The sequence below is a fragment of the Pagrus pagrus genome (assembly GCF_965226575.1).
Source record: "Pagrus pagrus genome assembly, chromosome: 24".
NCBI lineage: Eukaryota > Metazoa > Chordata > Actinopteri > Spariformes > Sparidae > Pagrus > Pagrus pagrus.
Genome location: NC_140206.1, coordinates 2,342,261 through 2,366,855, shown reverse-complemented (window position 1 = coordinate 2,366,855; position 24,595 = coordinate 2,342,261). Strand labels below are relative to the sequence as shown.

General features: G+C 44.1%; 1 protein-coding gene across 1 annotated transcript in view; it reads right to left on the bottom strand.

Moving 5' to 3' along the window:
• The window catches only part of LOC311252955 (uncharacterized protein), a 290,895-nt gene that overhangs the window by 243,372 nt on the left and 22,928 nt on the right, over nt 1–24,595 (bottom strand). Inside the window, exons 9-12 of the mRNA XM_084346619.1 lie at nt 10,162–10,335; nt 8,225–8,398; nt 1,597–1,643; nt 946–1,470 (exon numbers count right to left, since the gene is read on the bottom strand). Coding sequence (XP_084202745.1) covers nt 946–1,470; nt 1,597–1,643; nt 8,225–8,398; nt 10,162–10,335 — 920 coding nt within the window. The remainder of the gene's footprint in view (nt 1–945; nt 1,471–1,596; nt 1,644–8,224; nt 8,399–10,161; nt 10,336–24,595) is intronic.

Here is a 24,595-nt window from a genome sequence, read left to right as displayed (position 1 = left end):
CTAACAGTGCTTCTGCTCTACACCTAGCTAACAGTGCCTCTGCTCTACACCTAGCTAACAGTTTCTCTACTCTACACCTAGCTAACAATGTTGCCACTCTCCACCTAGCTAACAGTGCCTCTGCTCTACACCTAGCTAACAGTGTTTCTACTCTACACCTAGCTAACAGTGCTTCTGCTCTACACCTAGCTAACATTTTCTATACTCTACACCTAGCTAACAATGTTGCCACGCTACATCTAGCTAACAGTGTTTCTACTCTACACCTAGCTAACAGTGCTTCTGCTCTACACCTAGCTAACAGTGCTTCTGCTCTACACCTAGCTAACATTTTCTATACTCTACACCTAGCTAACAATGTTGCCAATCTACACCTAGCTAACAATGTTGCCACTCTACACCTAGCTAACAGCGTCTCTGCTCTACACCTAGCTAACAGTGCCTCTACTTCACACCTAGCTAACAGTGTGTAGCTAGCCAACATTCAGTGTGTAGCTAGCTAACATTAGCTGCAGTCTGTAGCTAGCTAACACGTGACACTCACAGAAACATGATGAAAGCAGCTAATTCAACATCCTGCTGCACGACTGCTGACTCAGACCAGAAGGAGACGCACGTTACGCCTGTTTTAAAGTCTTTACAGCGGCTGCCTGTTAAAGTCCTTCTGTGAGTCACCAGCTTCATGCTGACGACTGTCAAATACAACAAGTGCAGAACAAAGTGAAGTGATGTCTCAGTTTTAATGTGCAGAACAGAATCATTGATGAGGAGGAAACCATCAATCTTTACAATCAGTTTGAATCATTTTGTACAAAGTTCACTGATGAATTTATTACAAGAAGCTGAAAGATTGATGTGACTGTGATCCTGTACAGACTCAACTGTTCAGCACTGACAATGTTTCTGTGACAGGAGGAGACTCTGCAGACTAAACACCACACAGACACACTGAGGAACCAGAACTGAAGAACCCAAATCCAGGATAAAGAGGTTCAGTGAATGTGGTGCTGAAGGTGTGGAGGTGGATCAGTGAGTCAGAGGAGACTCTGTAGAAGGACAGAGTGCCAGCAGGACAGTCCACATACACTGCTACTCTACCAGAGGAGGAGGAGGAGGAGGAGGAGGAGATGAATGTTTGTCTGTTATTGTGACAGACAGAGTAACGACCATCATCAAAGCACCTCAGTCTCCAGGACTGATCATTATATCCAAACCAACAGTCTTTGCCTCCTCTCCTTCTGATTCTTCTGTAACTCACTGATATAGAAACATCTCCTCTCCACTCGACCTCCCAGTAACAGCGACCAGTCAGACCAGTTCTACACAGCAGCTGAGACCAGAAGGTCTCAAACCTCTCTGGATGATCAGGATATGACTGATCCTCCTCCACACGTGTCATCTTCCTGTTGTTGTCAGACAGTTTGATGAATCTGCTGACTGTGTTTGTGTCGACTGTGAGCTCACAGGAATCTGATGGAGAGAAAAAGACACAACACAGCTGCAGTTATTAATGTATCATCAGTGTGGTGATGACATCACAGATGTGACTGAGTGATGTCACAGTGTGCAGCTGAATCAAAGTAAAAACACACTCACACTTCCTCAGACCTGGTGTCAACCATCGGACTCCAGCAGGCTCCACCCTGAAAGGAGGAGGGGGGTCAGAGCAGCACATCCTCTTTCAGCATGCAGACATGGACATGACATGACTCATACACAGAAACACAATATGTCCATCAGGCCTGCTTCTCCCTGTTCTCCTGAACCTCTTCACCTCTGCCACTCTCCTCACACACTGAGAGCCACAGGATGTTGGTGTGTGTGAAAGAGGACGACAACATGTGAGGACACACACAAACCTCTTTTTGGATTCATGACTTCATCTTTATGTTATTGGATGTTGCTGCTGTTTCCTGTGGGCGACCTTACGCTTGCTGTCTGATCCAATGTCAGCTTGTGCTCATGTTTGTATATTACAGGACTTTTGGATTTGGACGTCAGAACTTTTGAGGTCAGATTCCTGTTTGAAGCTTCCAGGGCTTTTCTGAATCTCACCTGCACAGTCTGCTTTTTGTTCTCGCTGTGTTTCTGCTGCTTTATTAAGGGACAACAAGCCCAAGACAACATGAGGAGAACTCTACATGTTATTAACCATATTCTACAAAAGAAGAACTGTGCAGCCTTAATAAGCCTCGATGCAGAAAAGGCTTTTGATAGCGTAAGTTGGACTTTTCTATATCAGGTACTTGAAAAACTTGCACTTAATGACAAAGCTGTCAGACGTATTAAAACACTTTACCAAAACCCGACCGCAAGGACAAGAATAAACGGCAGTCTGACTGAGAGCACAGCTTCAGGACCATCTACTAGACAGGGCTGCTGTCTCTCTCCAACCTTGTTTGCAGTCTTCATAGAGCCCCTGAGATCTTAAAGGAGTAGAGGTCGGGGGAGAGGAACACACCATTGGACTTTTTGCTGATGATGTGGTCTGTTTTTTAGAGGACCCAGACACATGCATCCCCATACTAATCAACCAACCAGAGATGTTTGGCTTTTGTTCTGGATACAAGCTTAAATTGACCAAAACACAGATCCTAACATTCAACTACTCCCCATCCAAAATCATACAACAAAAACACAATCTGAACTGGAGAGCAACAACAATGAAATATCTTGGGGTCACTTCAACACAAAACACTGATGATTTATATGAAGCTAATTACGTCAAACTGGAGAAGGAAATTAAGAGCAACTTGGACAGGTGGGCTATCCTTCCATCAGACATCGGTTCACGAATAGAGACCATAAAAATGAGCGTTCTACCCCGACTTCTTTACCTGTTTCAGTCACTACCCATTGAGATACCCGAAAAACAATTCAGACTGTGGGACAAAACCATTTCCAGGTTTATATGGAATGGTCACAGACCGAGAATCAATCTGAAACATTACAGATTGGAAAGGATAAGGGGGGTTTGGCACTGCCAAACCTTCAGGGATATTTTCATGCTGCACAAGTTAGACATGTAATCTGTTGGTGTGACAAAGATTATGTAGCCAAATGGAAGAATTTAGAAAAATCAGCCGTGTTGGAGAAGCTGTGGAGATGTAAATGTGAACCATTCACATGTGTTCTGGCCTAAGATCGCAAAATTCTGGGAAGATGTTCATTTAGTTATGGGCAGAGTTTTGGGTTATGGTGTATCCAAGTCTTGTACATTATTATATCTTGGCGTCATTACGGGAAACGTTGTGTTGAAAGATGATAGATACATATTGAAAATTATGTTAGTAGCCTGTAAAAAGGCAATTACAAGAAAATGGTACAAGACAGACCCCGTCACAGGAAGACTGGATGGAAGTTATGGACGAAATACATATTATGGAACAACTGACTTATAAAATAAGGACTCAAGAGGATCAATGCTGCCGGAAGTGGGAGAAATGGACTGAATACATAAAAACGACAGGACCAGGACCGTCACACTGACATTAAAAAAGGATCAAACTGTAGAAGCATGGTGATCCATCCTGTTCTTTTTCAGATCTTTGTTTTTTATTTGTCCCCCCCACCCCCCGTTAGTTATTTGAAAGCTTTTATTTTGAAGCAGCTAAATCAGGAAACACTGGATTTCCACCAGCAGAACCTGAACACGACTCCAGAACAGCTGAAAGTGAAGCTGAGTCAGCAGCTACGAGCCGGGCTGAAGTACATTACAACAGCATTAAACCAGAGGTCCACCAGCTACTGTAGAGAGCTGCAGCTCTGCACAGGTCACATATCATGTTAATCAATGGAGCAGATGATTGATCACTGAATGTTTTCTTTTGTCATTTGATTTTGCTGACGGTGCAAAACACTGAAGCTTTCCTGCCCCTGCAGGCTGTTATAATGAGAACTACCCAAAACAGTCCAAACTCAGCTGGAGCAGCAGTTTCCTCATGACAGGAGCCAAGACGGCACCACTGACCCATCTTAAATTCATCTATGCACTGCTGCTGTTATGGTGATGTGACGGGAATGTTCCACCTTGTGTCATCTAGGGGTTTCACCGAATAATCGAATATTCGAATATTTGACTATCAAAACCACTATTCGACGCTGTGCGTGATAGTCTAGTATTCGTCTTTTCCTTGTTTTTCTTTTCTTCCAAAAGCCCGGTGCTGTAATAAAGCGGTACCGCAGATATGCAGCTGGGGGCATGTGAGACTAGTGCAGTGTGTGTGTGTGCGTGTGCGTGTGAGTGATGTCAACACGCCAAGGAAAATGGCGCCAAGCAGCAGACAGGAGACGAAAAAAAAGAGAAAGGAGACTGAAAGTAAAATGGCTGAGGCGGCTCTCAATACTCGCCTGCAAGTGTCCAAGGTCTGGAAATACTTTACCAAAACAGATAAACCGCTAGCTGCAATATATGTAAGGCTACTCTAAATTACCATGGCAGTACGTCTACAATGCATAACCATTTGAAGCTACACCCGGCCGGGGCTAGCGGCAGCAGCGGCAACGTTAGCGGAGAGAAGCACCAACAACAGACAACAATGAGAGACTTCTCCACACGCCAGATATCCGACCAAAGAAAAAGGAAAATAACTGGTCTGTTGGTGAATTTCATCGTGAAGGATATGCGACCGCTTGCTGCGGTGTCTGGAAATGGCTTTAAGGACTTTATCCATTTTTTCGAGCCGGGTTACGTTATCCCGTCCCATAGGACACTGTGGAGCAACATCACACACCAGTATGATGAATTGCGAGCGAAATTAGCAACTGAAATGAAAGATCAGAGTGTTTCACTCACTACGGACCTATGGACATCTCCAACCATGGAGGCATACATCACGGTGACAGCGCATTATCTCACCGACACCTGGGAGCTGAAGGCAAAAGTCCTCCGCACCTGCGCAATGCCAGAGCGGCACACCGCTGTTAACATTGCTCAGGGACTGACGGACACAATCAGTCAGTGGGGCCTGACGGTGTTCTGCGTTATACATGACAATGCTAGCAGCATGACACTGGCGATGAGTCTGTGTGAAGATTTCAACCACGACCTCGGCTGCACTGGACACACATTACAGTTGGCGATAAAGGCGGGGCTGGATTTAGCTGAAGTGGCAAAAACCACAGATGCGGCGAGGCGTGTGGTCAGCCACTTTCGCCACTCGGCTGTGGCAACGAGTGCTCTGACGCAGCGACAGGCCCAGCTTAATATGAAAGAGAAAAGGCTCCAGAACGACGCTGGAATTCTACCTTTACAATGCTGGAGCGACTTAACGAGCAGCGCATCCCTGTCCAAGCCGTACTCGAAGATGAGACTGTCACTAAATCCACCGCCAGAAAAGCCCCGTCAATGAGAGCCTCGCAATGGGAACTAATCCAGCAGCTACTGCCTGTGCTGAGACCGCTGGCAAAGGCAACTACGATCATGTGTGGGGAAATGCACGTCGGGCTCTCATTTATCTACCCCGTTATCCTCAAACTGGTGAATGTGGTGCTTAAAGTTGAAGAGTCGGATGTAACAGCAACTCGCAACTTTAAGAACACGGTACTAAAACAGCTGAAAACCAGGTTCAAGTTGGACACTGAGGACGACTTGGCGGGATCGGTTCCTATCACTGCCTGCATCCTGGATCCCAGATTTAAAGATCTCCGATTCCTTCCAGAGAACACCAGAGCGGAGGTTAAAAGCCACCTGATTCAGCTACTGCGAGATGTCCCTGTAGCTACAGGTAAATATTATTTATTAATTTGAGAGAGAGAGAGATACTGTGGTGTGCGTGCGTATGTGAGGTCACGTCTGTGCTTTAATATATTTGCAAAATTGAAAATAGCTAAACTTAAATTCACTGAAACCCTGGACTCAAACACGACCGGCACTCTGGCTGTGATTTTATTTGCAGGTGCCGATGACGCCACAGCAGACAGCGACGTGGGCAAAATCGGAGAGGAGCCCAGGAGTAAAAAAACAAGACTGGAAAGTGATTACGACGAACTGTTTGGGCCTCACTACACCAGTAAAAAAAAAAGGGCTGGCAGCACCTGTCCAGAGGATGTTGAAGAATATTTCCATCTGCCCCGCATCTCCACCACGAGCAACCCCCTGGAGTGGTGGGCCCACAAAGAGAAGCAGTTCCCCCGCCTGGCAAAGCTGGCCAGAATCTACCTGGCTGTCCCCGCTACAAGCACCCCAAGTGAGAGAGTTTTCTCCCAGGCTGGGAACACAATTACCTGTCAGAGAGCAAGTTTGCACCCAGCTCATGTGGATGCCCTTGTTTTCTTGAACGCAAACCAGGAGCGCAAGAATTGGATTATTGAAGAGGAGGACTTTGACGAGAGCGAATAACTGTTAAGCAGGCACAGGCTGATAGCCCACTGGATTACAGTATGTTGCTTTTTTTTTTGCACTTTTCGTTATGACGTTGCACAGTGGTGGTGAGTAGGCTAAGTTTTGTTTAACACATTTAAAGCCTATATTTTCTGTTAATTCTGAATATCAATTTGGATAAAATGTGTTATTTCACTAAACAACATCTGTAAACTTTATGTAACCTGTGGACATTTTTATGTTTAATAGCGAGATTGCTACATTTGTTTCACAATTTACATGCAATGTTGATCTTAAAGGATAACTACCGTTTTTTACAACCTGGACCTTATTTCTAGCATAAAATATGATCATTTACTCACCCAGATAACTTTGGTGTCATTTGAAGTCGTTCGGACGAAATTAGATCCAGTGTAGCGCCGATATGTCCATATAATGCGAGTGACGGGGCACCGACACACAGCCTCTATATAACACATTATCTGCCACAAAACTAGTTCATTTCAGCAATATTTTGTCATGATACGCTCGTGCTATTCCCCTCTGAGTCTGGGCTTGTCTGTTATCAACATCCGGGATCAAACTAGCAGTAGCAGCTACAGGTAAACAAGCCGGCTGTCACGGGTGCGCGCGCAGCTCAGAGACGACATCTTCCAGGTCAGAGGTAGTAGATCAACCTACAGACCCCGGATGTTGATAACAGGCAAGAGGCAGACTCAGAGGGGAATAGCACGAGTGTATCATAACAAAATATTGGTGAAGTGAACTAGTTTCATTGCAGATAATGCTCATAGAGGCTGCGCTTCGGTGCCCCGATCACTCGCATTATATGGATATAGCGGCGATCCACTGGATCTAATTTCGTCCGAACGACACCAAATGACACCAAAGTTATCTGGGTGAGTAAATGATCGTATTTTATGCTAGAAATAAGGTCCAGGTTGTAAAAACGGTATTTATGTGTTTTCATGGTCATTAAGAGAGGCAAACTCAGTGAGGAGGGTTAGGTCTGGCAGCAGCGGTGCCGAATGGATAAAAAAAAAAAACAAACAAACAAAAAAAACAGGCGAATATTTGACTATTAGTCGACTTTTGGGAAGTATTCGTCGAATACTAAAATGCAGTATTCGTCAATGCCCTAGTGTCATCTAACGTTGTTATTGGACTGTTTTATATCTTCTGTTCACTTTAAACTGACGCCACAGACAGTTGTTACAGTCTGTAAATGTTTCACACTGAGGCACAGATACACTGTCAGTGATGATCTAGGATGCAGTTACTCCAGTGTTGATAAAGATCCATGTCAGAACCATTTTAAGTTCAAAGTCAAGCACTTTGGCAGAAACACTGATTCTCCAGTTCAGGGAAAGAGTTTCTATGACATTCAGTGATTAAGTTCATTTATGTGTCACAGAAATCTTTTGAATTTGAGGTTCAGTATTTTCTGACCAGACATCTGACACAGAGGGTCTATTGTTATTATTAATATCATAACACAGCAGTGACGTGGTGGAAATTAGATTTAATGTTAATGTTTTGATAACCCTCTGCAATCAGTGTGGAGTGTGAAGGAGTTTGGATGACGGTTCATCAAGCAGCAAAACCAGAGGCCAACAAATCAAACAGGCACATTTTGAACAGGCACTAAACTAGTCTGAAAAAAGAGGTGTAACTTTAGCGTTTGTGCCAAGACTCTCCTGGTCGCTGATCTTCATCTCTTCTTCTCATCTTCCTCTCTACACTTGTAACTCTTGGCTTCGTGCCATGCTGCCTTTTCTCCTGAACTGAACTGAACAACTGGAGGTGGAGTAAACGAAGCAGACCTCCCGACACTGATCCATCTACAGTGGAGAAACAGAGTCTCACACTGACTGTCTGTGGCTGCAGCAGGACTCTTCATACCTGAGAGTGTCCAGTCTCCAGCCTGGATCCTCCAGTCGAGCAGACAGCAGCTTCACTCCTGAGTCTCCTGGATGATTGTAGCTCAGGTCCAGCTCTCTCAGATGGGAGGGGTTGGAGTCCAGAGCTGAGGCCAGAGAAGTACAGCCTTCCTCTGTGATCAGACAGCCTGACAGCCTGCAGACACACAAAACAACACACATCACAGATCAGCTGAGGGTCCTGATGATTCAGTGCACATCTGTGTTTAAGGGTTTAACGTTTATTATATTCATCATCTTAGTTTTCACTAATTTACTAATCAGCACTGAACACAGAGTATAACTGAAGCTGATGGAAATGCCATTAGTTTTGCAAATACTTGGTCATGAACAAAAATATTGTACAGTTTAAAATGATGACCTGATGATGGAGGATCACCAAAGTAATTACAGTTCATCCTGAGGGGAGCATGAATGTCTGAACCAAACCTCATGGCAATCCATCCAATGGTTGTTGAGATATGTAAGTCGGGACCAAAGTGCAGAATAGACTCACAGACCCACATTTTATATATATATAAATAGATTAGTGGTGTCATTGGGTTTGTATCATTACTTTGATGAGTGAAGGATCTGTTAAGTTGTCAGACTGTGAACACTATCAGAACATCACACTCCTGTCCACGCAGGTCGTCTCGCCTGTGTTTTGGCTGTGTAACTACCTCTGTTGGAGGATCAGAGGTGGAATGAAACTGTCCCCCCATTCCACCTTTGTAACTTTTACACCTACAGGAAGCTAAAGCACGCTCACCTCCCTCACCACCTGCTGACCAACTTCTATCGGTCAGCGATAGAAAGCCTCCTGACCTACTGCTGCACGTTGTGGTTCTCCAGCTGCACAACACAGGACAGGAAGGACCTGCAGCGGGTGGTGAGGGCAGCTGAGCGTGTCATCGGGACGACACTACCCCCTCTCAGAGACATTTACACTGGCCGACTCCAAAAGAAGGCCAGCTGTATTGTTAAGGACCCCACTCACCCTGGACATTACCTGTTCTCCCCCCTGCCCTCTGGGAAGAGATATAGATCCATCAGATCTAGAACAAACAGACTGAAGAACTGTTTCTTCCCACAGCCAGTGAAATGCACAACCCCCCCTTCACCCCTCACTCTCTAAAGACTTCACACCAGTGCAATTACCCTCCACTACCACCCCTCACACACATACTCACTTGTGTACATATTACCTACATACTTGAATCTTGTGTCTATTTATCTTGTTGTATATTTTACTATTTTTATCTATTTTGTTTGGAAATGTTGAGTCTCTTAAATAAATTGAATAATATTAAGAGTATGATCAAGACCTGCTCCAATTGTAATGTTACATGAAATAATGAAATAAAATAATGAATCCTGACCCGAGAGTTTCAAGGACACAGTGTGAACTCTTCAGTTCAGCAGAAAGTAGCTTCACTCCTGAATCCTGCAGGTTGTTGTTTCTCAGGTCCAGCTCTCTCAGACTAGAGGACTGGGAGCTGAGAACTGAGGACAGAGCTTCACAGCTTCTCTCTGAGAGGTCACAGCCACTCAGTCTGGAGAGAAAAAAAAGAAGACAGAAAACATGGTAAATGTTGAGTTTTGCTGATGCAGTATCAGGGTTTCTCAAACTTTTCTTCCGGTGGTTGTAAATAAAAGTAATCTCTTGCTCCATTGCTGTTCAGTTCTAAGCATGTTGTCAACGTGGCAATAAATGAAGATTGAATTGAGAATGAGCAGACGTCCAGGTATCAAAGTCATATGATGTCAAACATAAATGAGGTTCTCCCTCCTCATTGTTCATGTTGTGCAGGAGCTGAATTAATGAAAGGAACATTAAAAGAAGAAAAAGTTTGATAGCAAAAGAAATCTACCAGAAATATATAAATGATTTCACAACAAACGGTAACATGATCTGACCTCAAACTTTCCAAATTGCAGTGTGAACTCTCCAGTCCAGGAAGCAGAAGCTTCACTCCTGAATCCTGCAGGTCGTTGTTACTCAGGTCCAGCTCTCTCAGACTAGAGGACTGGGAGCTGAGAACTGAGGACAGAGCTTCACAGCTTCTCTCTGAGAGGTTACAGCCACTCAGCCTGGAGAGAAAAAAAAGAAGACAGAAAACATGGTAAATGTTGAGTTTTGGTGATACAGTATCAGGTTTTCCAAAACTTTTATTCCGGTGACGCATAAAAAAAAAAAGTATTTATTGGCCTTTTCATAGCTTCATATTAGGAGGATTATTTATATAGGACATTTTTTCATCTACGTAACATTGCAAAAATCAGGCCCATCCTGTCTCAAAAAGACGCAGAAAAGCTAGTCCATGCATTTGTTACTTCCAGGCTGGACTATTGTAATTCTCTATTATCAGGCTGCCCTAACAAGTCTCTAAAGAGTCTCCAGCTGGTCCAGAATGCTGCAGCACGTGTACTGACAGGAACTAAGAAAAGAGATCATATTACTCCTGTATTGGCCTCTCTGCACTGGCTCCCTGTAAAATCAAGAATAGAGTTTAAAATCCTTCTCCTCATTTACAAAGCTGTTAATGGTCAGGCACCATCATATCTCCAGGAGCTCATACTACCCTATCACCCAACTAGAGCATTACGCTCCCAGAACGCAGGATTACTTGTAGTTCCTAAAGTCTCCAAAAGCAGAATGGGAGCCAGAGCCTTCAGCTATCAAGCTCCTCTTCTGTGGAACCATCTTCCTGTTTTGGTCCGGGAGGCGGACACCCTCTCTACCTTTAAGAGTAGACTTAAGACCTTCCTCTTCGATAGAGCTTATAGTTAGGGCTGGTCCAGGCCTGTCCTGGCCTGTCCTGGACCAGCTCTTAGTTATGCTGCTATAGGCCCAAATGACAAATGGCACACTGAGCTTCTCTCTCCTCCTCTCCTCTCCATCTGTATACATTATGCCTGTATACATGCCCCATCTCTGCATGTCACTGACTTCACTTCTTCCCCGGAGTCCTTGTGCTTTCTAGTCCTACAGGCTCCCATGGATCCTGGCCGCGCCCGGGTCGTGGATCGTGGATGCGCCTACTGCCATGACCCTGCCTGATCATGGATGCGCCTACTGCCATGACCCTGCCCGACACCCACCACTACTGTCGCTAATATTAGTCACATCTCTGTTACATACGTTCCACTACTATTATCGTAATGCATTACTACATACTATCCTTACCGTTAACCACTACTACTGTTATCACTAGTAATCACATTTCCATGTGCATTTCATTGTTGTTGCTGTGATGCCTCTTTATGTGCTTTCATTCCTGTCAACCATCCATTATAATTGTATACATTGTGATCTCGTTGATCTGCTCTGTACATGCGACATCTATTGCACGTCTGTCCGTCCTGGGAGAGGGATCCCTCCTCTGTGGCTCTCCCTGAGGTTTCTTCCGCATTTTTTTTCCCTGTTAAAAGGGCTTTTTTTTGGGGGGCAAGTTTTTCCTCACTCGAATCGAGGGTCGAAGGACAGAGGCTGTCGTCTCTGTACAGATTGTAAAGCCCTCTGAGGCAAACTGTGATTTGTGAATTTGGGCTATACAAATCAAATTTGATTTGATTTGATTTGACAGCTCACAGATATGACAGGAAATGGAGATGAGAGAGGGGGGATGACATGCAGCAAAGGACCAGAGGTCAAACTTGAAACCTGGGCTGCTGCAGTGAAGACAAAGCCTCTGTACATGGGACGCATGCTCTACCAACTGAGCTACAGGAGGACCCCAGGGGGTCCCACTTTTTAAAGATGATAACAATGCGACCCAATTCACAATAGGCCTAATAAACTTGAAAAGAGCAGATCTGTGCATAAAATACCATTCCAAACTATTTATCCACGTCCACTTATATTGTCTTCAATACACCAGCCATTTCAAAAGAGATGAATCTAAATATGTCTAAATGTTTTGTCACATGATCACTGTAAGTCCTACAAGCAAGTGGGTGTTTTAGCTGTGAGTCAGTGAAATGATGAACTCAATCAGGATGTGTGTCTAAGTGTGACGCTGTCCATCTCACTGAGATGGAGCAGAGATGGACTGATAGACAGATGGAACATGTCACTTCATAGGGTTTCTTGACCTGCTGCTTTTTGTGGTTGTGAATAAAACATTGGGCCTAAAGTCCATTTATCCCCACCATTGTAGCAGTCCACAGGATGGACCCACCAGAGTAGGACCGTCTCTGTGCTCGAGACCTCCTGATTTACAAATCAAGCACTGGATACCAACAAGCTCCCCATGTGGCTCAAAGGTGTACTGCAGATAGAGATCTTAAATTAAAGACTATGAACGAAAGTCTGCAAATATATTTGGCAACCCAAATAAAATCCTCTCTGGGAATGACTGGTATATATAATCTCTTGATCCACTGCTGTTCAGTTCTAAGTATGTTGTCAGCGTGACAATGAATGAAGATTGAATTGAGAATAAACAGACAGCCAGGGATCAAAGTCATATGATATCAAACATAAATGAGGTTCTCCATCCTCATTGTTCTTGTTGTGCAGGAGCTGAATTAATGAAAGGTACATTGAAAGAAAACAAGTTTGATAGCAAAACAATCTACCAGAAATATATAAATGATTTCACAACAAACAGTAACATGATCTGACCTCAAACTTTCCAGATTGCAGTGTGGACTCTCCAGTCCAACAGACAGCTCCTCCACTCCTGAATCCTGCAGGTTGTTGTTACTCAGGTCCAGCTCTCTCAGACTAGAGGACTGGGAGCTGAGAACTGAGGACAGAGCTTCACAGCTTCTCTCTGAGAGGTTACAGCCACTCAGTCTGGATAAAGAATAATGAGCAGAACAAAAAAATTATTTCTATTTGGGTCAATAACAGCACATTTACTGCATTCTGAAGAAACTTCTCCACACTTACAGAGCTTTGTTGGAGGCTTTGACCACTGGCAGCAGCCTCAGAAGAGCCTCCTCTGAAGCAGAGAATTTCTTCAGGTCAAACACATCCAGATCTTCTTCTGATGACAGTAAGATGAAGACCAGAGCTGACCACTGAGCAGGAGACAGTTTATCTGTGGAGAGACTTCCTGATGTCAGGGACTGTTGGATCTCCTCCACTAGAGAACGATCGTTCAGTTCATTCAGACAGTGGAACAGATTGATGCTTCTCTCTGCAGACAGATTCTCACTGATCTTCTTCTTCATGTACTGGACTGTTTTCTGATTGGCCTGTGAGCTACTTCCTGTCTGTGTCTGCAGACCTCGGAGGAGATTCTGATTGGTCTGAAGTGAAAGACCCAGGAGGAAGCGGAGGAACAAGTCCAGGTGTCCATTTTGACTCTGTAAGGCCTCGTCCACAGCACTCTGGTAGAGACGTGTTGATTTGCCTCTGACCACTTTAGACAACCAGGATGCTGATTGCTCTTCTACTGACATCAGATTGACTCCAGAGTTCATGAATGTCAGATGGACATGGAGAGCTGCCAGAAACTCCTGAACACTCAGATGGACGAAGCAGAACACCTTGTCCTGGTACAGTCCACTCTCCTCTTTAAAGATCTGTGTGAACACTCCTGAGTACACTGAGGCTGCTCTGATATCGATGCCACACTCTGTCAGGTCTGATTCATAGAAGATCAGGTTGCCGCTCTGCAGCTGATCAAAAGCCAGTTTTCCCAGAGACTCAATCATCTTCCTGCTCTCTGGAGTCCAGTGTGGATCTGTCTCAACTCCTCCATCATACTTGACCTTCTTCACTTTGGCCTGAACCACCAGGAAGTGGATGTACATCTCAGTCAGGGTCTTGGGCAGCTCTCCTCTCTCTCTGGTCTTCAACACATCCTCCAGAACTGTAGCAGTGATCCAGCAGAAGACTGGGATGTGGCACATGATATGGAGGCTTCGTGATGTCTTGATGTGGGAGATGATTCTGCTGGCCTGCTCCTCATCTCTGAATCTCTTCTTGAAGTACTCCTTCTTCTGTGGGTCAGTGAACCCTCTGACCTCTGTCACCATGTCAACACACTCAGGAGGGATCTGATTGGCTGCTGCAGGTCGTGTGGTTATCCAGAGGCGAGCAGAGGGAAGCAGTTTCCCCCTGATGAGGTTTGTCAGCAGCACATCCACTGAGGTGGACTCTGTAACATCAGTCAGGATCTCAGTGTTGTGGAAGTCCAGAGGAAGTCGACACTCATCCAGACCGTCGAAGATGAACACAACTTGGAACTCTTCAAACCTGCAGATTTCTTTGGTTTCAGTGAAGAAGTGATGAACAAGCTCCACCAAGCTGAACTTTTTCTCTTTCAGCACATTCAGCTCTCTGAAGGTGAATGGAAATGTGAACTGTATGTCCTGGTTGGCTTTGTCTTCAGCCCAGTCCAGAGTGAACTTCTGTGTTAAGACTGTTTTCCCGATGCCAGCCACTCCCTTTGTCATCACTGTTCTGATTGGTTCTTCTCTTCCAGGTGAGGCTTTAAAGATGTCTTCTTGTCTGACTGTTGTTTCTGGTCTGTCTGGTTTCCTGGATGCTGTTTCAATCTGTCTGACCTCATGTTCATCATTGACCTCTGCAGTCCCTCCCTCTGTGATGTAGAGCTCTGTGTAGATCTGATTCAGAAGGGTTGGGTTTCCTGCTTTAGCGATCCCCTCAAACACACACTGGAACTTCTTCTGAAGGTTAGATTTGAGTTTACGCTGACAAACTCCAGAATGACTTCCTGAATAAATACACAACAAACAAGATCATTAAGTTATTTTTAAAGAAAATATGACAATTTCCTTCCCCTAAAGATTGCATATATAAACAGATTTTCCATCATCATCATCATCATCAGACTTCAGTAAACGTCTCATTGATCCATCAAGTTAAATCTTTAGAGAAATCCTCTTACTGCTCTGCAGACAGTCAGCCAGCTCCTCCTGCTTCATTCTCCTCAGGAAGTGAAGTGTGATCTTCAGAAATGCCTCTCTGCTGCTCCTCCTCTGCTCTTCATCCTCACCATCCAACACCTCCTCATCCTCCCTCTGACTCTCTAAGCATTCTGAGCGATCTGAACTCAGAACCTTCTGGACCTTCTTCAGCTCATTCTTCACAAAAGTGACAATGTTCTCCTCCAGCCGCTGGAACAGAATATTATGTGAATGAGAACATTTAACATCATGGAGCCAAACATCAGATCCATGTTGGACAGATTCACCACTGGTCTGTAAAGTGCAGCATGGAGATTATTGTGAACAGACTGGATGTAAAAGTAGTTGTTGTTCATGTACAGACCATAAATATGGAGTCCAGTTGTGTTTGATGCTGCTGGGCAGACGGACCTCTGGGAACCTCTGAGCTCTCCTGGTCGACTCTGTGGAGGAATCATGAAGAATCAGCCACATTATGTCTGTCCACTCAGAGACAAACACAAGCTGAAGGTCCTTTGAGTTAAAGTGTTGATGACATCATTGAATCAGATGGTTTCCCCTGACATCAAAGTGTTGGTCGTGCTGCTGATCCCACTGTGAACCAACAGTCGGTCAGTTTACTGGGTTGGTTCAGCAGCTTGTCTGGTTTAGACCCTCCAGCTCTTGACCCCTATAATACTGTGGACAGCAACACACAGCTAACACAAGCTAGTTGGATGCTAACTGTTCAGTGCAAAGTGGTGAAGAGTCTCAATAAACTTGTGTTCAGTTGAGATTCCAACATTGGAGAATGAAGAAATGATTCATTATTTATTTATTTGTTTATGAATCTCATACCAAAAAAACAAATTCCGGTTTGTTTTTCGTACCTTTGATTTCATTCTCAGATCAAAAACAGGACATGAAATAAAAAAGGGCCTCAGGCCAAACTTGAGTTTGATATTTAATTTGTCTGATTTGTGTGACCCGAAAGTTACTTATTGACTTTTTCGTGCGTTGCTTTTGGGTGATTATCGACACAACGGCCACACTGGAACCTACAGAAGCGTACTGCATTCACTGGAGAAAACAAATAGATGGAAACCCCAACACCCTGTGAGGAGAAACTAGAAGACAAAAACTGCCAAGTGGGGATTTTTGGGTGAAAGGCACCGGGGGTGGGCATTGAGCGACCAGGAGGCAGAGCTGAAGGGCAAACCATGTCTGGAGAGCAAAGCAGGTCCAGGGGGCAACAAGGAAGCTGAGGCAAAAGGCAAAGCAGGTCAGGAGGGCGCCAGAAACCAGTGGAGGTCTGCCTGGGCATCAAGCAGGGGTGGATGACACAGTATCAGGAAGGCAAGCGAACAAAGGCAGGCAGAGAAATATCCAAAGGCAAAGCAGTCAAAACAAAACAGAAATGCACAAGTGTAAAACTAAACAAACCAGGGAGACACGAGGAGAACAGGTGAGACATGCAGGAGCAAAACGGATGCACCAACGAACAGTGAGGGGAAAACACTGGAAAAACATGGGCGCTCGCTGCAAACAGGTGTTTGAAAGCAAAGTCTGAACTTCTCATCAACTACAGCAGCTGATTTAACAGTTGAGGACACTTTAAGAAAAGACAGGAGGAGTCGGCTGCTAACACAAACTGTCAGAGACTGAGACTGAGCTCAGATCAACTACAAACCGTTTTACTGCACGTTTCACAAACAAACACGATATGAAGTCAAACATGACGAAGAGGTTAAAAGTAATTGTTCACTGTGTGCACCGTCGTACTGCTGTGATGAACTCATGAGACACAGGTGTACACTAGGGATGGTAAGATTCACCGATTCGTATCGGTACATCGGTATGAACATTTAAGATGCGGTTGCATTGATGACAAAAGTGTGCATCGGTTAAAAATCCGGATGAACAGCAGGCTTGAAATCAGAGGCGGTCAGAGAGAAAGTAAGCACGGATGAAGAAGAGATACACTCGCCGGTCACTTACAAGTCTGGTGTTTGGGGACACTTTGGCTTTTATAAAAGAGATGGTCAGCTTGAGAAAACTAATGCCATCTGTAAAATGTGCCGTGCCGCGATTAAACACACAGGGAGCACAACCAATCTAAGCTCTCACCTGAAGCAGCGACATGGCGTTAATGTGACAGAGAGGTCCCCTCGGCTCCAGCGGTCAGCACCAGCGGAGCAGCTGCTGCTAACACAATGACTGGTGAGCAAAGTAGCCGTATCCCAACTTTGTTTCAAGCCCCACTGGCTAGCAATTCGGTTCGTTCGACCAAAATAACAGACGCCATCTCATTCTTTAATTTGCAAAGACATCCAGCCCTACAGTGTAACTGAGAACGAGGGGTTCCTATACCTACTCGAAGTCTTGGAGCCGAGGTATCACATACCCAACAGGAAAGTGTCCACAGACAGGAAAGTCCCGGTCATGTACGACAAAGTAAGACTACACTGTGGGCACCCTGGGTTATATACAGTAGGTAGCAGGGTAGGTGCAGGACCATGATGCACCTGGGTGGGCCTGTAGTTTCTTACCAGAGCAGGAGAGGCTGCAGGATTTGCAACAGGAAGAGGAACTTTGTTTGGACATTGAACTTGTGTTGCCTGCGTACAATACGAGCCCACAGCAGCAGCAGCTCTTTGTTAGCAGCTAGCATCTGTTAGCCTGAATAAAATCACCAAGTTACATTCAACCAGTCATCAGACAAATGTTAAACTGGCATCAGGAGATGAAGACTGGTTCTACTCCAAAATCGGTGACTGGGAAAAATAGAAGTAAATGTGCTGAGTAGATGGCTCTGTTCTCTCAGGTATGAGAACTATTTGTTTTTATGATTTTATTTTAACTGTTTATGGACTCTAAGATACGTATCCAAGGAAAAGGCTTATTGATCGGTCATTTAAACATTTGCAGCTTAAAGGATAACTACTGTTTTTTACAACCTGGACCTTATTTCTGGCAAAATATATGGTCATTTACTCACCCAGATAACTTTGGTGTCATTCGGCGTCGTTCGGATGAAATTAGATCCAGTGTAGCGGCGATATATCCATATAATGGGAGAGACGGGGCAGCGACACACAGCCTCTATAACGCATTATCTGCCACGAAACTAGTTAATTTCATCAATATTTTGTTATGAAATGCTAGCGCTATTCCCCTCACGATACAGAATTAGCTATTGATGGATATACATTATATCGAAAAGACCAAAATCCATTTGGAGGAGGCGTAGCTTTTTATATCCAGAATCACATTCCTGTAAAATGTCCTGTTTAATGTTGCATGACATGGAGGCACTGTGGGTTCAGGTTCATCTGCCACAAACCAAACCATTAGTTATAGGATGCTGTTACAGACCGCCGAGTGCGGATATGAAATATTTTGACAGTATCTGTAGAACTCTGGATAAAGCTTGTGATGAAAACCGTGAATTATACTTTGTTGGTGATTTAAATGTGGATTGGTCATCTCAGTGCCCTCTTAAGAAGAGCTTCTTGCTGTAGCTAGTGCTTGTAATCTAACTAAAACTATTACACTAGCAACTAGAATCAACAAAAATACATAAAAATGGACGATCATCATCTAAATGTATAGATCTCTTTTTTACTAATAGTCCTGAACAGTGCTCTAAAGCAGTGTCAGTTGTGCTTGGTTTTAGCGATCACAATTTAATTGCACTAAAAAGGAAAACAAAGGTTCCCAAAACAGCTGGTAGGATTATATATAAAAGAGCATATAAGCACTTTCAGAAGGAGCATTTTGTGGAGGACGTAAAGAACACTAACTGGTCAACTGTGTGCAATGAGGAGGACCCGGATTCAGATATGGATTTAGCCATACAGCACTCTCTTGGATGATCAGTTATCTATCTGAGAGATCACAGAGAGTCTTTTTTAATGGTAGCCTTTCAGACTCTAAGAAGATTAGCTGTGGAGTTCCACAAGGGAGCTGCCTTGGCCCTTTACTCTACTCTATTTACACAAACGATCTACCGCTTGCAATACAAAATTCCACTGTGGTTATGTACGCGAATGATACAACTCTGTACAGCACTGCTTCAACCATAAATGAACTAGAAACCATGGAGAATCAGGATCTAGAGAGAGTATCTAGCTGGGTGAAAAATAACAAACTGGTCCTAAACATCTCTAAAACAAAATGTATTCTTTTTGGCTCGAGAAGTATGCTTATTGGTGACCCACAGCTACATCTATCAATATCAGGTACGGCAATAGAGCAGGTCAAGAAAACTAAGCTACTTGATGTCATGCTGGACGAACAGTTGTCATGGTCTGATCACATTGATAGTACTGTGTCCAAAATGGGAAGAGGCCTAGCATCGATTAGAAAATGCTCTCATTATTTGTCATCCTCTATGATTAGTCAGGTAATACAGTCCTTGGTTTTCTGTCATCTGCAATACTGTTCTGTTATATGGTCTGCAGCAGCTAAGAAAGAAATACATAAATTGCAACTGGTTCAAAACAGAGCTGCCAGACTGGCACTTCACTGCTCAACACGTACAAATATAGCTGATATGCACTTCTGACTTTCCTGGTTCACAGTTGAAGTTAAACTCAGCTACGACATTCTGGTCTTTTTTAGAAACATCATATTTAATCAGACACCTGCATATTTTCTTAACCAATTAATGAAGACTAGAGACAGACATAACCATTACACCAGAAATCTGGTTACCTGATACTTCCAACTCCGAGAACTAATCTACTCAAACACTCTGTGATCTATCGTTCAATAATGTCCTGGAACTCTTTACCTCCTCATATATCTCACTCACAAAACAATTATTAACAATTCATTAATATATGATATATATTAATTATGATGTTTTTGATATATTGTGGTAGTATGCATGTATAAATTGATGTGTGTGCGTATGTACATGTGTATTGTTGTTGTTATTGTTGTTTTTATTATAAGTGTTTATTATATGTGAAGTGCAGTTATGATTGGAAGGTATGACTGTATGTATTGATGTCTGGGTACATCATTGATGTTACACTGTACTATGCACCCTATGGACCCCAGGAAATTTAGTGGTCGCCAAGGCGGCAGCTAATGGGGATCCATCTAATAAACAATAAACAATACTGGGCCGCTTCACATGTGACAATATAAATGTACGTAAAGAAGAACGATGCTGAAAAAAACAAGTTTAAACAAATTTCGCTGAATAAACAACATAAAACATGAACCAGTCATATTTTCATGTTATTAACAGCTCACCTCTTTACAGCAGGAGGTTGTTGTCCTTTAAAATCAATGAGACGACCTATTGACCGGTCACTCTTGAAGGAAACACAGCTGGGTTCAGGTCCAGTTCCAGGTTCAGGTCCACTAGAGGCTGGTCTCCTGTTGGACAGAGAAGACGACCATCAGAGACGTTAATTCACTTTCTAGTCTTCAGACACAGAAGCTTGTGTCCATAAAATAGTGGAGAACATGAGGAATAAACCTCAGAGAATATTGGACCAAACTAATTCAATAAAGTGAAATGAAGAGTTGAAGACTGGTTCTGTTGGGCCGCTTTCTAAAGTGACAATATAAATTTAAGTGAAGAAGAACGAAGCTGAAAATAAACATCAGGTTTCAAAAAACATCTTTCTCCACAGTTAAAGCACGAATCAGTCACATATTAATGTTATTAACAGCTCACCTCTTTACAGCAGGAGGTTGTTGTCCTTTAAAATCAATGAGACGACCTATTGACCGGTCACTCTTGAAGGACACACAGCTGGGCTCAGCTCCAGCTCCAGGTCCAGGTCCAGGTCCAGCTCCAGGTCCAGGTCCAGGTCCAGGTCCAGGGGTTTTAGAGGGAGGGCCTCCCTCCTCTCTGTCCTCACACTGATTCATGCTGCTCAACTCACACACACTTTCATCTGGAGAGGAAACACAAATCATTCATCTGCACATCAACTGAAATCAGCCTTTCCATCATGTCTCCTGTCAGAACATCAGCTGCTCCTCCACTGATTGGCTGCTTCATATCAGTGTCACATGAATGCTGCACTTCTACTGTCAGTCCACTAGATGGTGTCATGGAGCCATCAGACCGGAAGTGAGTCGTCTGCTCTGAACACCAGTTTAACCAGCGAGACACGACTGGACTCACTGTTCTAGAAACACCAGTAACAGTGGAGGAAAGTACATTTACTCGAGTACTACACGGAACTACAATCCTGAGGTACTTCAGTCACGTGTTTCCACTTCATGCAGCTGGTGCTGAGGGCTCAGTCTGTATGATGACGTCATAGTAAATGGTGGGCCACATTCCTGTGTTTGGACTCATGTGAACCTCCAGGATAACATGTATCTGATCATTATGAACAAGAACCTGAACACCAACATATTATAAGTCACATCAGCTGCAGTCAGCAGCAGCAGGGAGAGGAGGAGGGACAGGAAGTCCCCAGACTCCCTTGAAAAATCGCTCCATTTTGTGAGTTGTTGAGTTAAGAGGACCTTTATAAACTGTGTGAAACGCTGTCGATGACAAATTCTGAATGATTCGGGCCTTCTTGTAAGTTCGGCCCATGTTACAGCCTCGTTTTAGGGGGTGCTGCAGCCCCCTCAGCACCTCCAGCTCCCGCATCCAGGCGAACAGCTGCTCTCCAGCCGCGTTCAGAGCGTCAGACAGCGGGAGAGCGGCGGCTCGTCTCGGCCTCCTCCACAGGCTGATTCAGGCAGGAAAAGCTGCCTTCAGTCATCAGTAAGTGGAGCTACACACTGACAACCACTCTGTGCTCACATACTGACCAACTAACTCCACTTCTACTCTCATTTCACACACAAAATGGCGGAGAGCCGCTGTGAGCGGTTCCCTCTGAGGTGACTTTATGAAGTTTGTTCAGTCTGAACGAGGATTTCTGCTGTTTTTAGCGCAACAAGCGGACAAAAGTGAACAGAGACAAGATGCGCAGAGTCATTAAAGTGTGAAACATCTCAAATGTCCGTTAAATTACCTTTAGACGGAGAGAAGAAGCTGCTGCGACACGAGGAGCAGTGAAAGTGAAAGTTAACTTAAACCGGAAACCGCGGGGGGGGGGGGGGGCACAAACATATCCATGGACGCAGTGACGTCACTGTAACAATACGTTGGTCGTTATAAAGTGCCCAAAGGAAACGAGTCAGGAGGTCTAAATGATCGATGACGTTGATCAGCTGTTCCTCCTGTTGATGTTCAGACACATGATTTCTGCTGCTGGAGGATCGATGCAGGTGATGTCATCAATATTTCCCTCATTAAGGTATTTGTCCCCTCTCATCCCACCAGGTATTGATCAGGATGATGACACACACACACACACACACACACACACACGCAGCTCCTCAGTGTAATATCAGTGTATTTGTTCACATGCATCAAACAGAGTTGTTGGTGGGACAGATGGTTGTGAGACGGCGGGTCAGAGGGTCCAGCAGCAGAGGACCACCTCCCTGTCCCTCAGGGGGACGAGTGCCACTGTTGGACCTGTCAGGCCCTGGTCCACCTGGATCTTAAAGGGAGACCACACTTGGATTGTTTTCTTCTCAGCCCGATAAGAGATAAATATAGTGGTGATTTTGATTGTTATTATTATTATTATTATTATTATTATTATGATTATTATAAGTAGTAGTCCAGGGTCCGTTTCACAAAGCAGGTTCAACAAACTCTGAGTCTAACCTTGAACTCTGAGTTGATCTACTCTGAGATAGAAACTCTGAGTTTTCGGTTCCAGAAAAGCTGATTTGAGTTTGATCAACTCGGAGTAGTTTCACCTGGAGTTCAGCGCGTGCGCCACAAGTATAAAAAGACAGCATCAATGGAGCCCCGATTGGACGAGTCACCATGGCAACGGGGAAGAGGAGGGCTACGTTTTTTTAATTTTTTTTTATTAATGCGCTCATACGGTGAGTTTGAGCACGTTTTTAGAAGGAAGTGAAAGCAGCTTAAGATGAAACATAAAAACATTGTTCAAACAGGTGAGACCTCAGCATAATCTCACGGGGGACCTCATTTAATCATGTTTTACATTGTAAAGTGAATATTAAGTGGCTGTTTGACTGTAGTTGTTTTATCTCCAACATAATGCTGTTTTCACACACATACATGTCTTCTCATCTATATCATGTTCTGCTGAATAATTAAGCCTATTTAAACTAACACAGACTTACTCAGCCAACAGAAAGAAAGCAGATGCTGCTGGTGGCGCAGCACCGCACCTCTAACAGAGGAGGAGCTGGGCCTGAGCCAGAGTTTAGGAAGGCCAGTGGCTGAGCTCATCCTCTGAGCTCACCCCCAAAACACAAGTGCTTTTATAAAATGTAATATGCCTAGAACTATCTATATATTTTAAGCCTATTCATAAAAATATGTATTTCCCTTTCATGACTTTTCTTTACTTTTGTAAAGTGCTCTGCATCTCCGACGTTGTATAAAAAACTCCCATTTGCAAAAAAGCGCAGCGCAACACACAACATCTGCTGGATGTGAGAGCAGGACTTCGGTTGGTAATGTTGGGAATGTAAGGACGGATCAGGTTGTGTATGTAAATGATGGACTGTGACGTGAAACGGTACCGCTCAAAAAGATAATTGTCTGGAAATGCAAGAACATCTATGCGCGGTCTGATGATCATCTCCATCCTCTGCGCAGTAATGCTGCACCTTCATCCACGGATCATTATCAAAAGGACATGGTAGTGAAAACAGTCGCCACCTAATATAACTTCTCATGTCGCCGACTGACTGATTTTTGCAATGATTTTCTCAAAAAACAGGCGGCAGAACTATATTACACCACTAAACCTGCTTTGTGAAACGGACCCTGGGTTCTTACAGCTTTTGTCTTTCATGTTTTTTAGCAGCTGCATGTAAAATCTGGTTTCTGGTTTAAATTCATGAAAATGTGTTTTGTTGATGACCATTTGCATTTATGGATGTAATATTGTCCTTGTAAAATAAACAGATTGAACAAAAACAATTCCTTTCCCTTCAGTTTTCTCACCATAAGTGAGAATTATATCTTTTTTCTAGTTTAAGCTCTGCCGCTCCTTCTTCTTCTTCTCTTCTCCACCTCGCCTGCACACCGGTCTGCTCGCTGCCCAGGAACCTTATTAATCTGCCGCGGTGAGTTGGGCGTTTGTTCTGCTGGGTCACGTCAGCTGGAAGGATTGTAACACCAGAGGCTTCATTCACATGAACGTTTGAGTCGGTGTCCGTGTGCGTGTGTGCGTGTGTGTGTGTGTGTTTGGTAATTAGGCGCAGCCAGGATGTCTAAAAAAAGAAAAGTGGACATAAGAGACTTCTTTAGAAGTCACAGTGTCAGTTCCACCATCCTGCAACTGGCTCCCAATAAAGCAGCATGTCCACTTCAAGGTCCTCCTCATCAATTACACAGCTCTCAGTGTCTCAGTGTCTTTGAGTTGTACTGAAAGTGCTGATGAATCAAATGAATTATTATTAT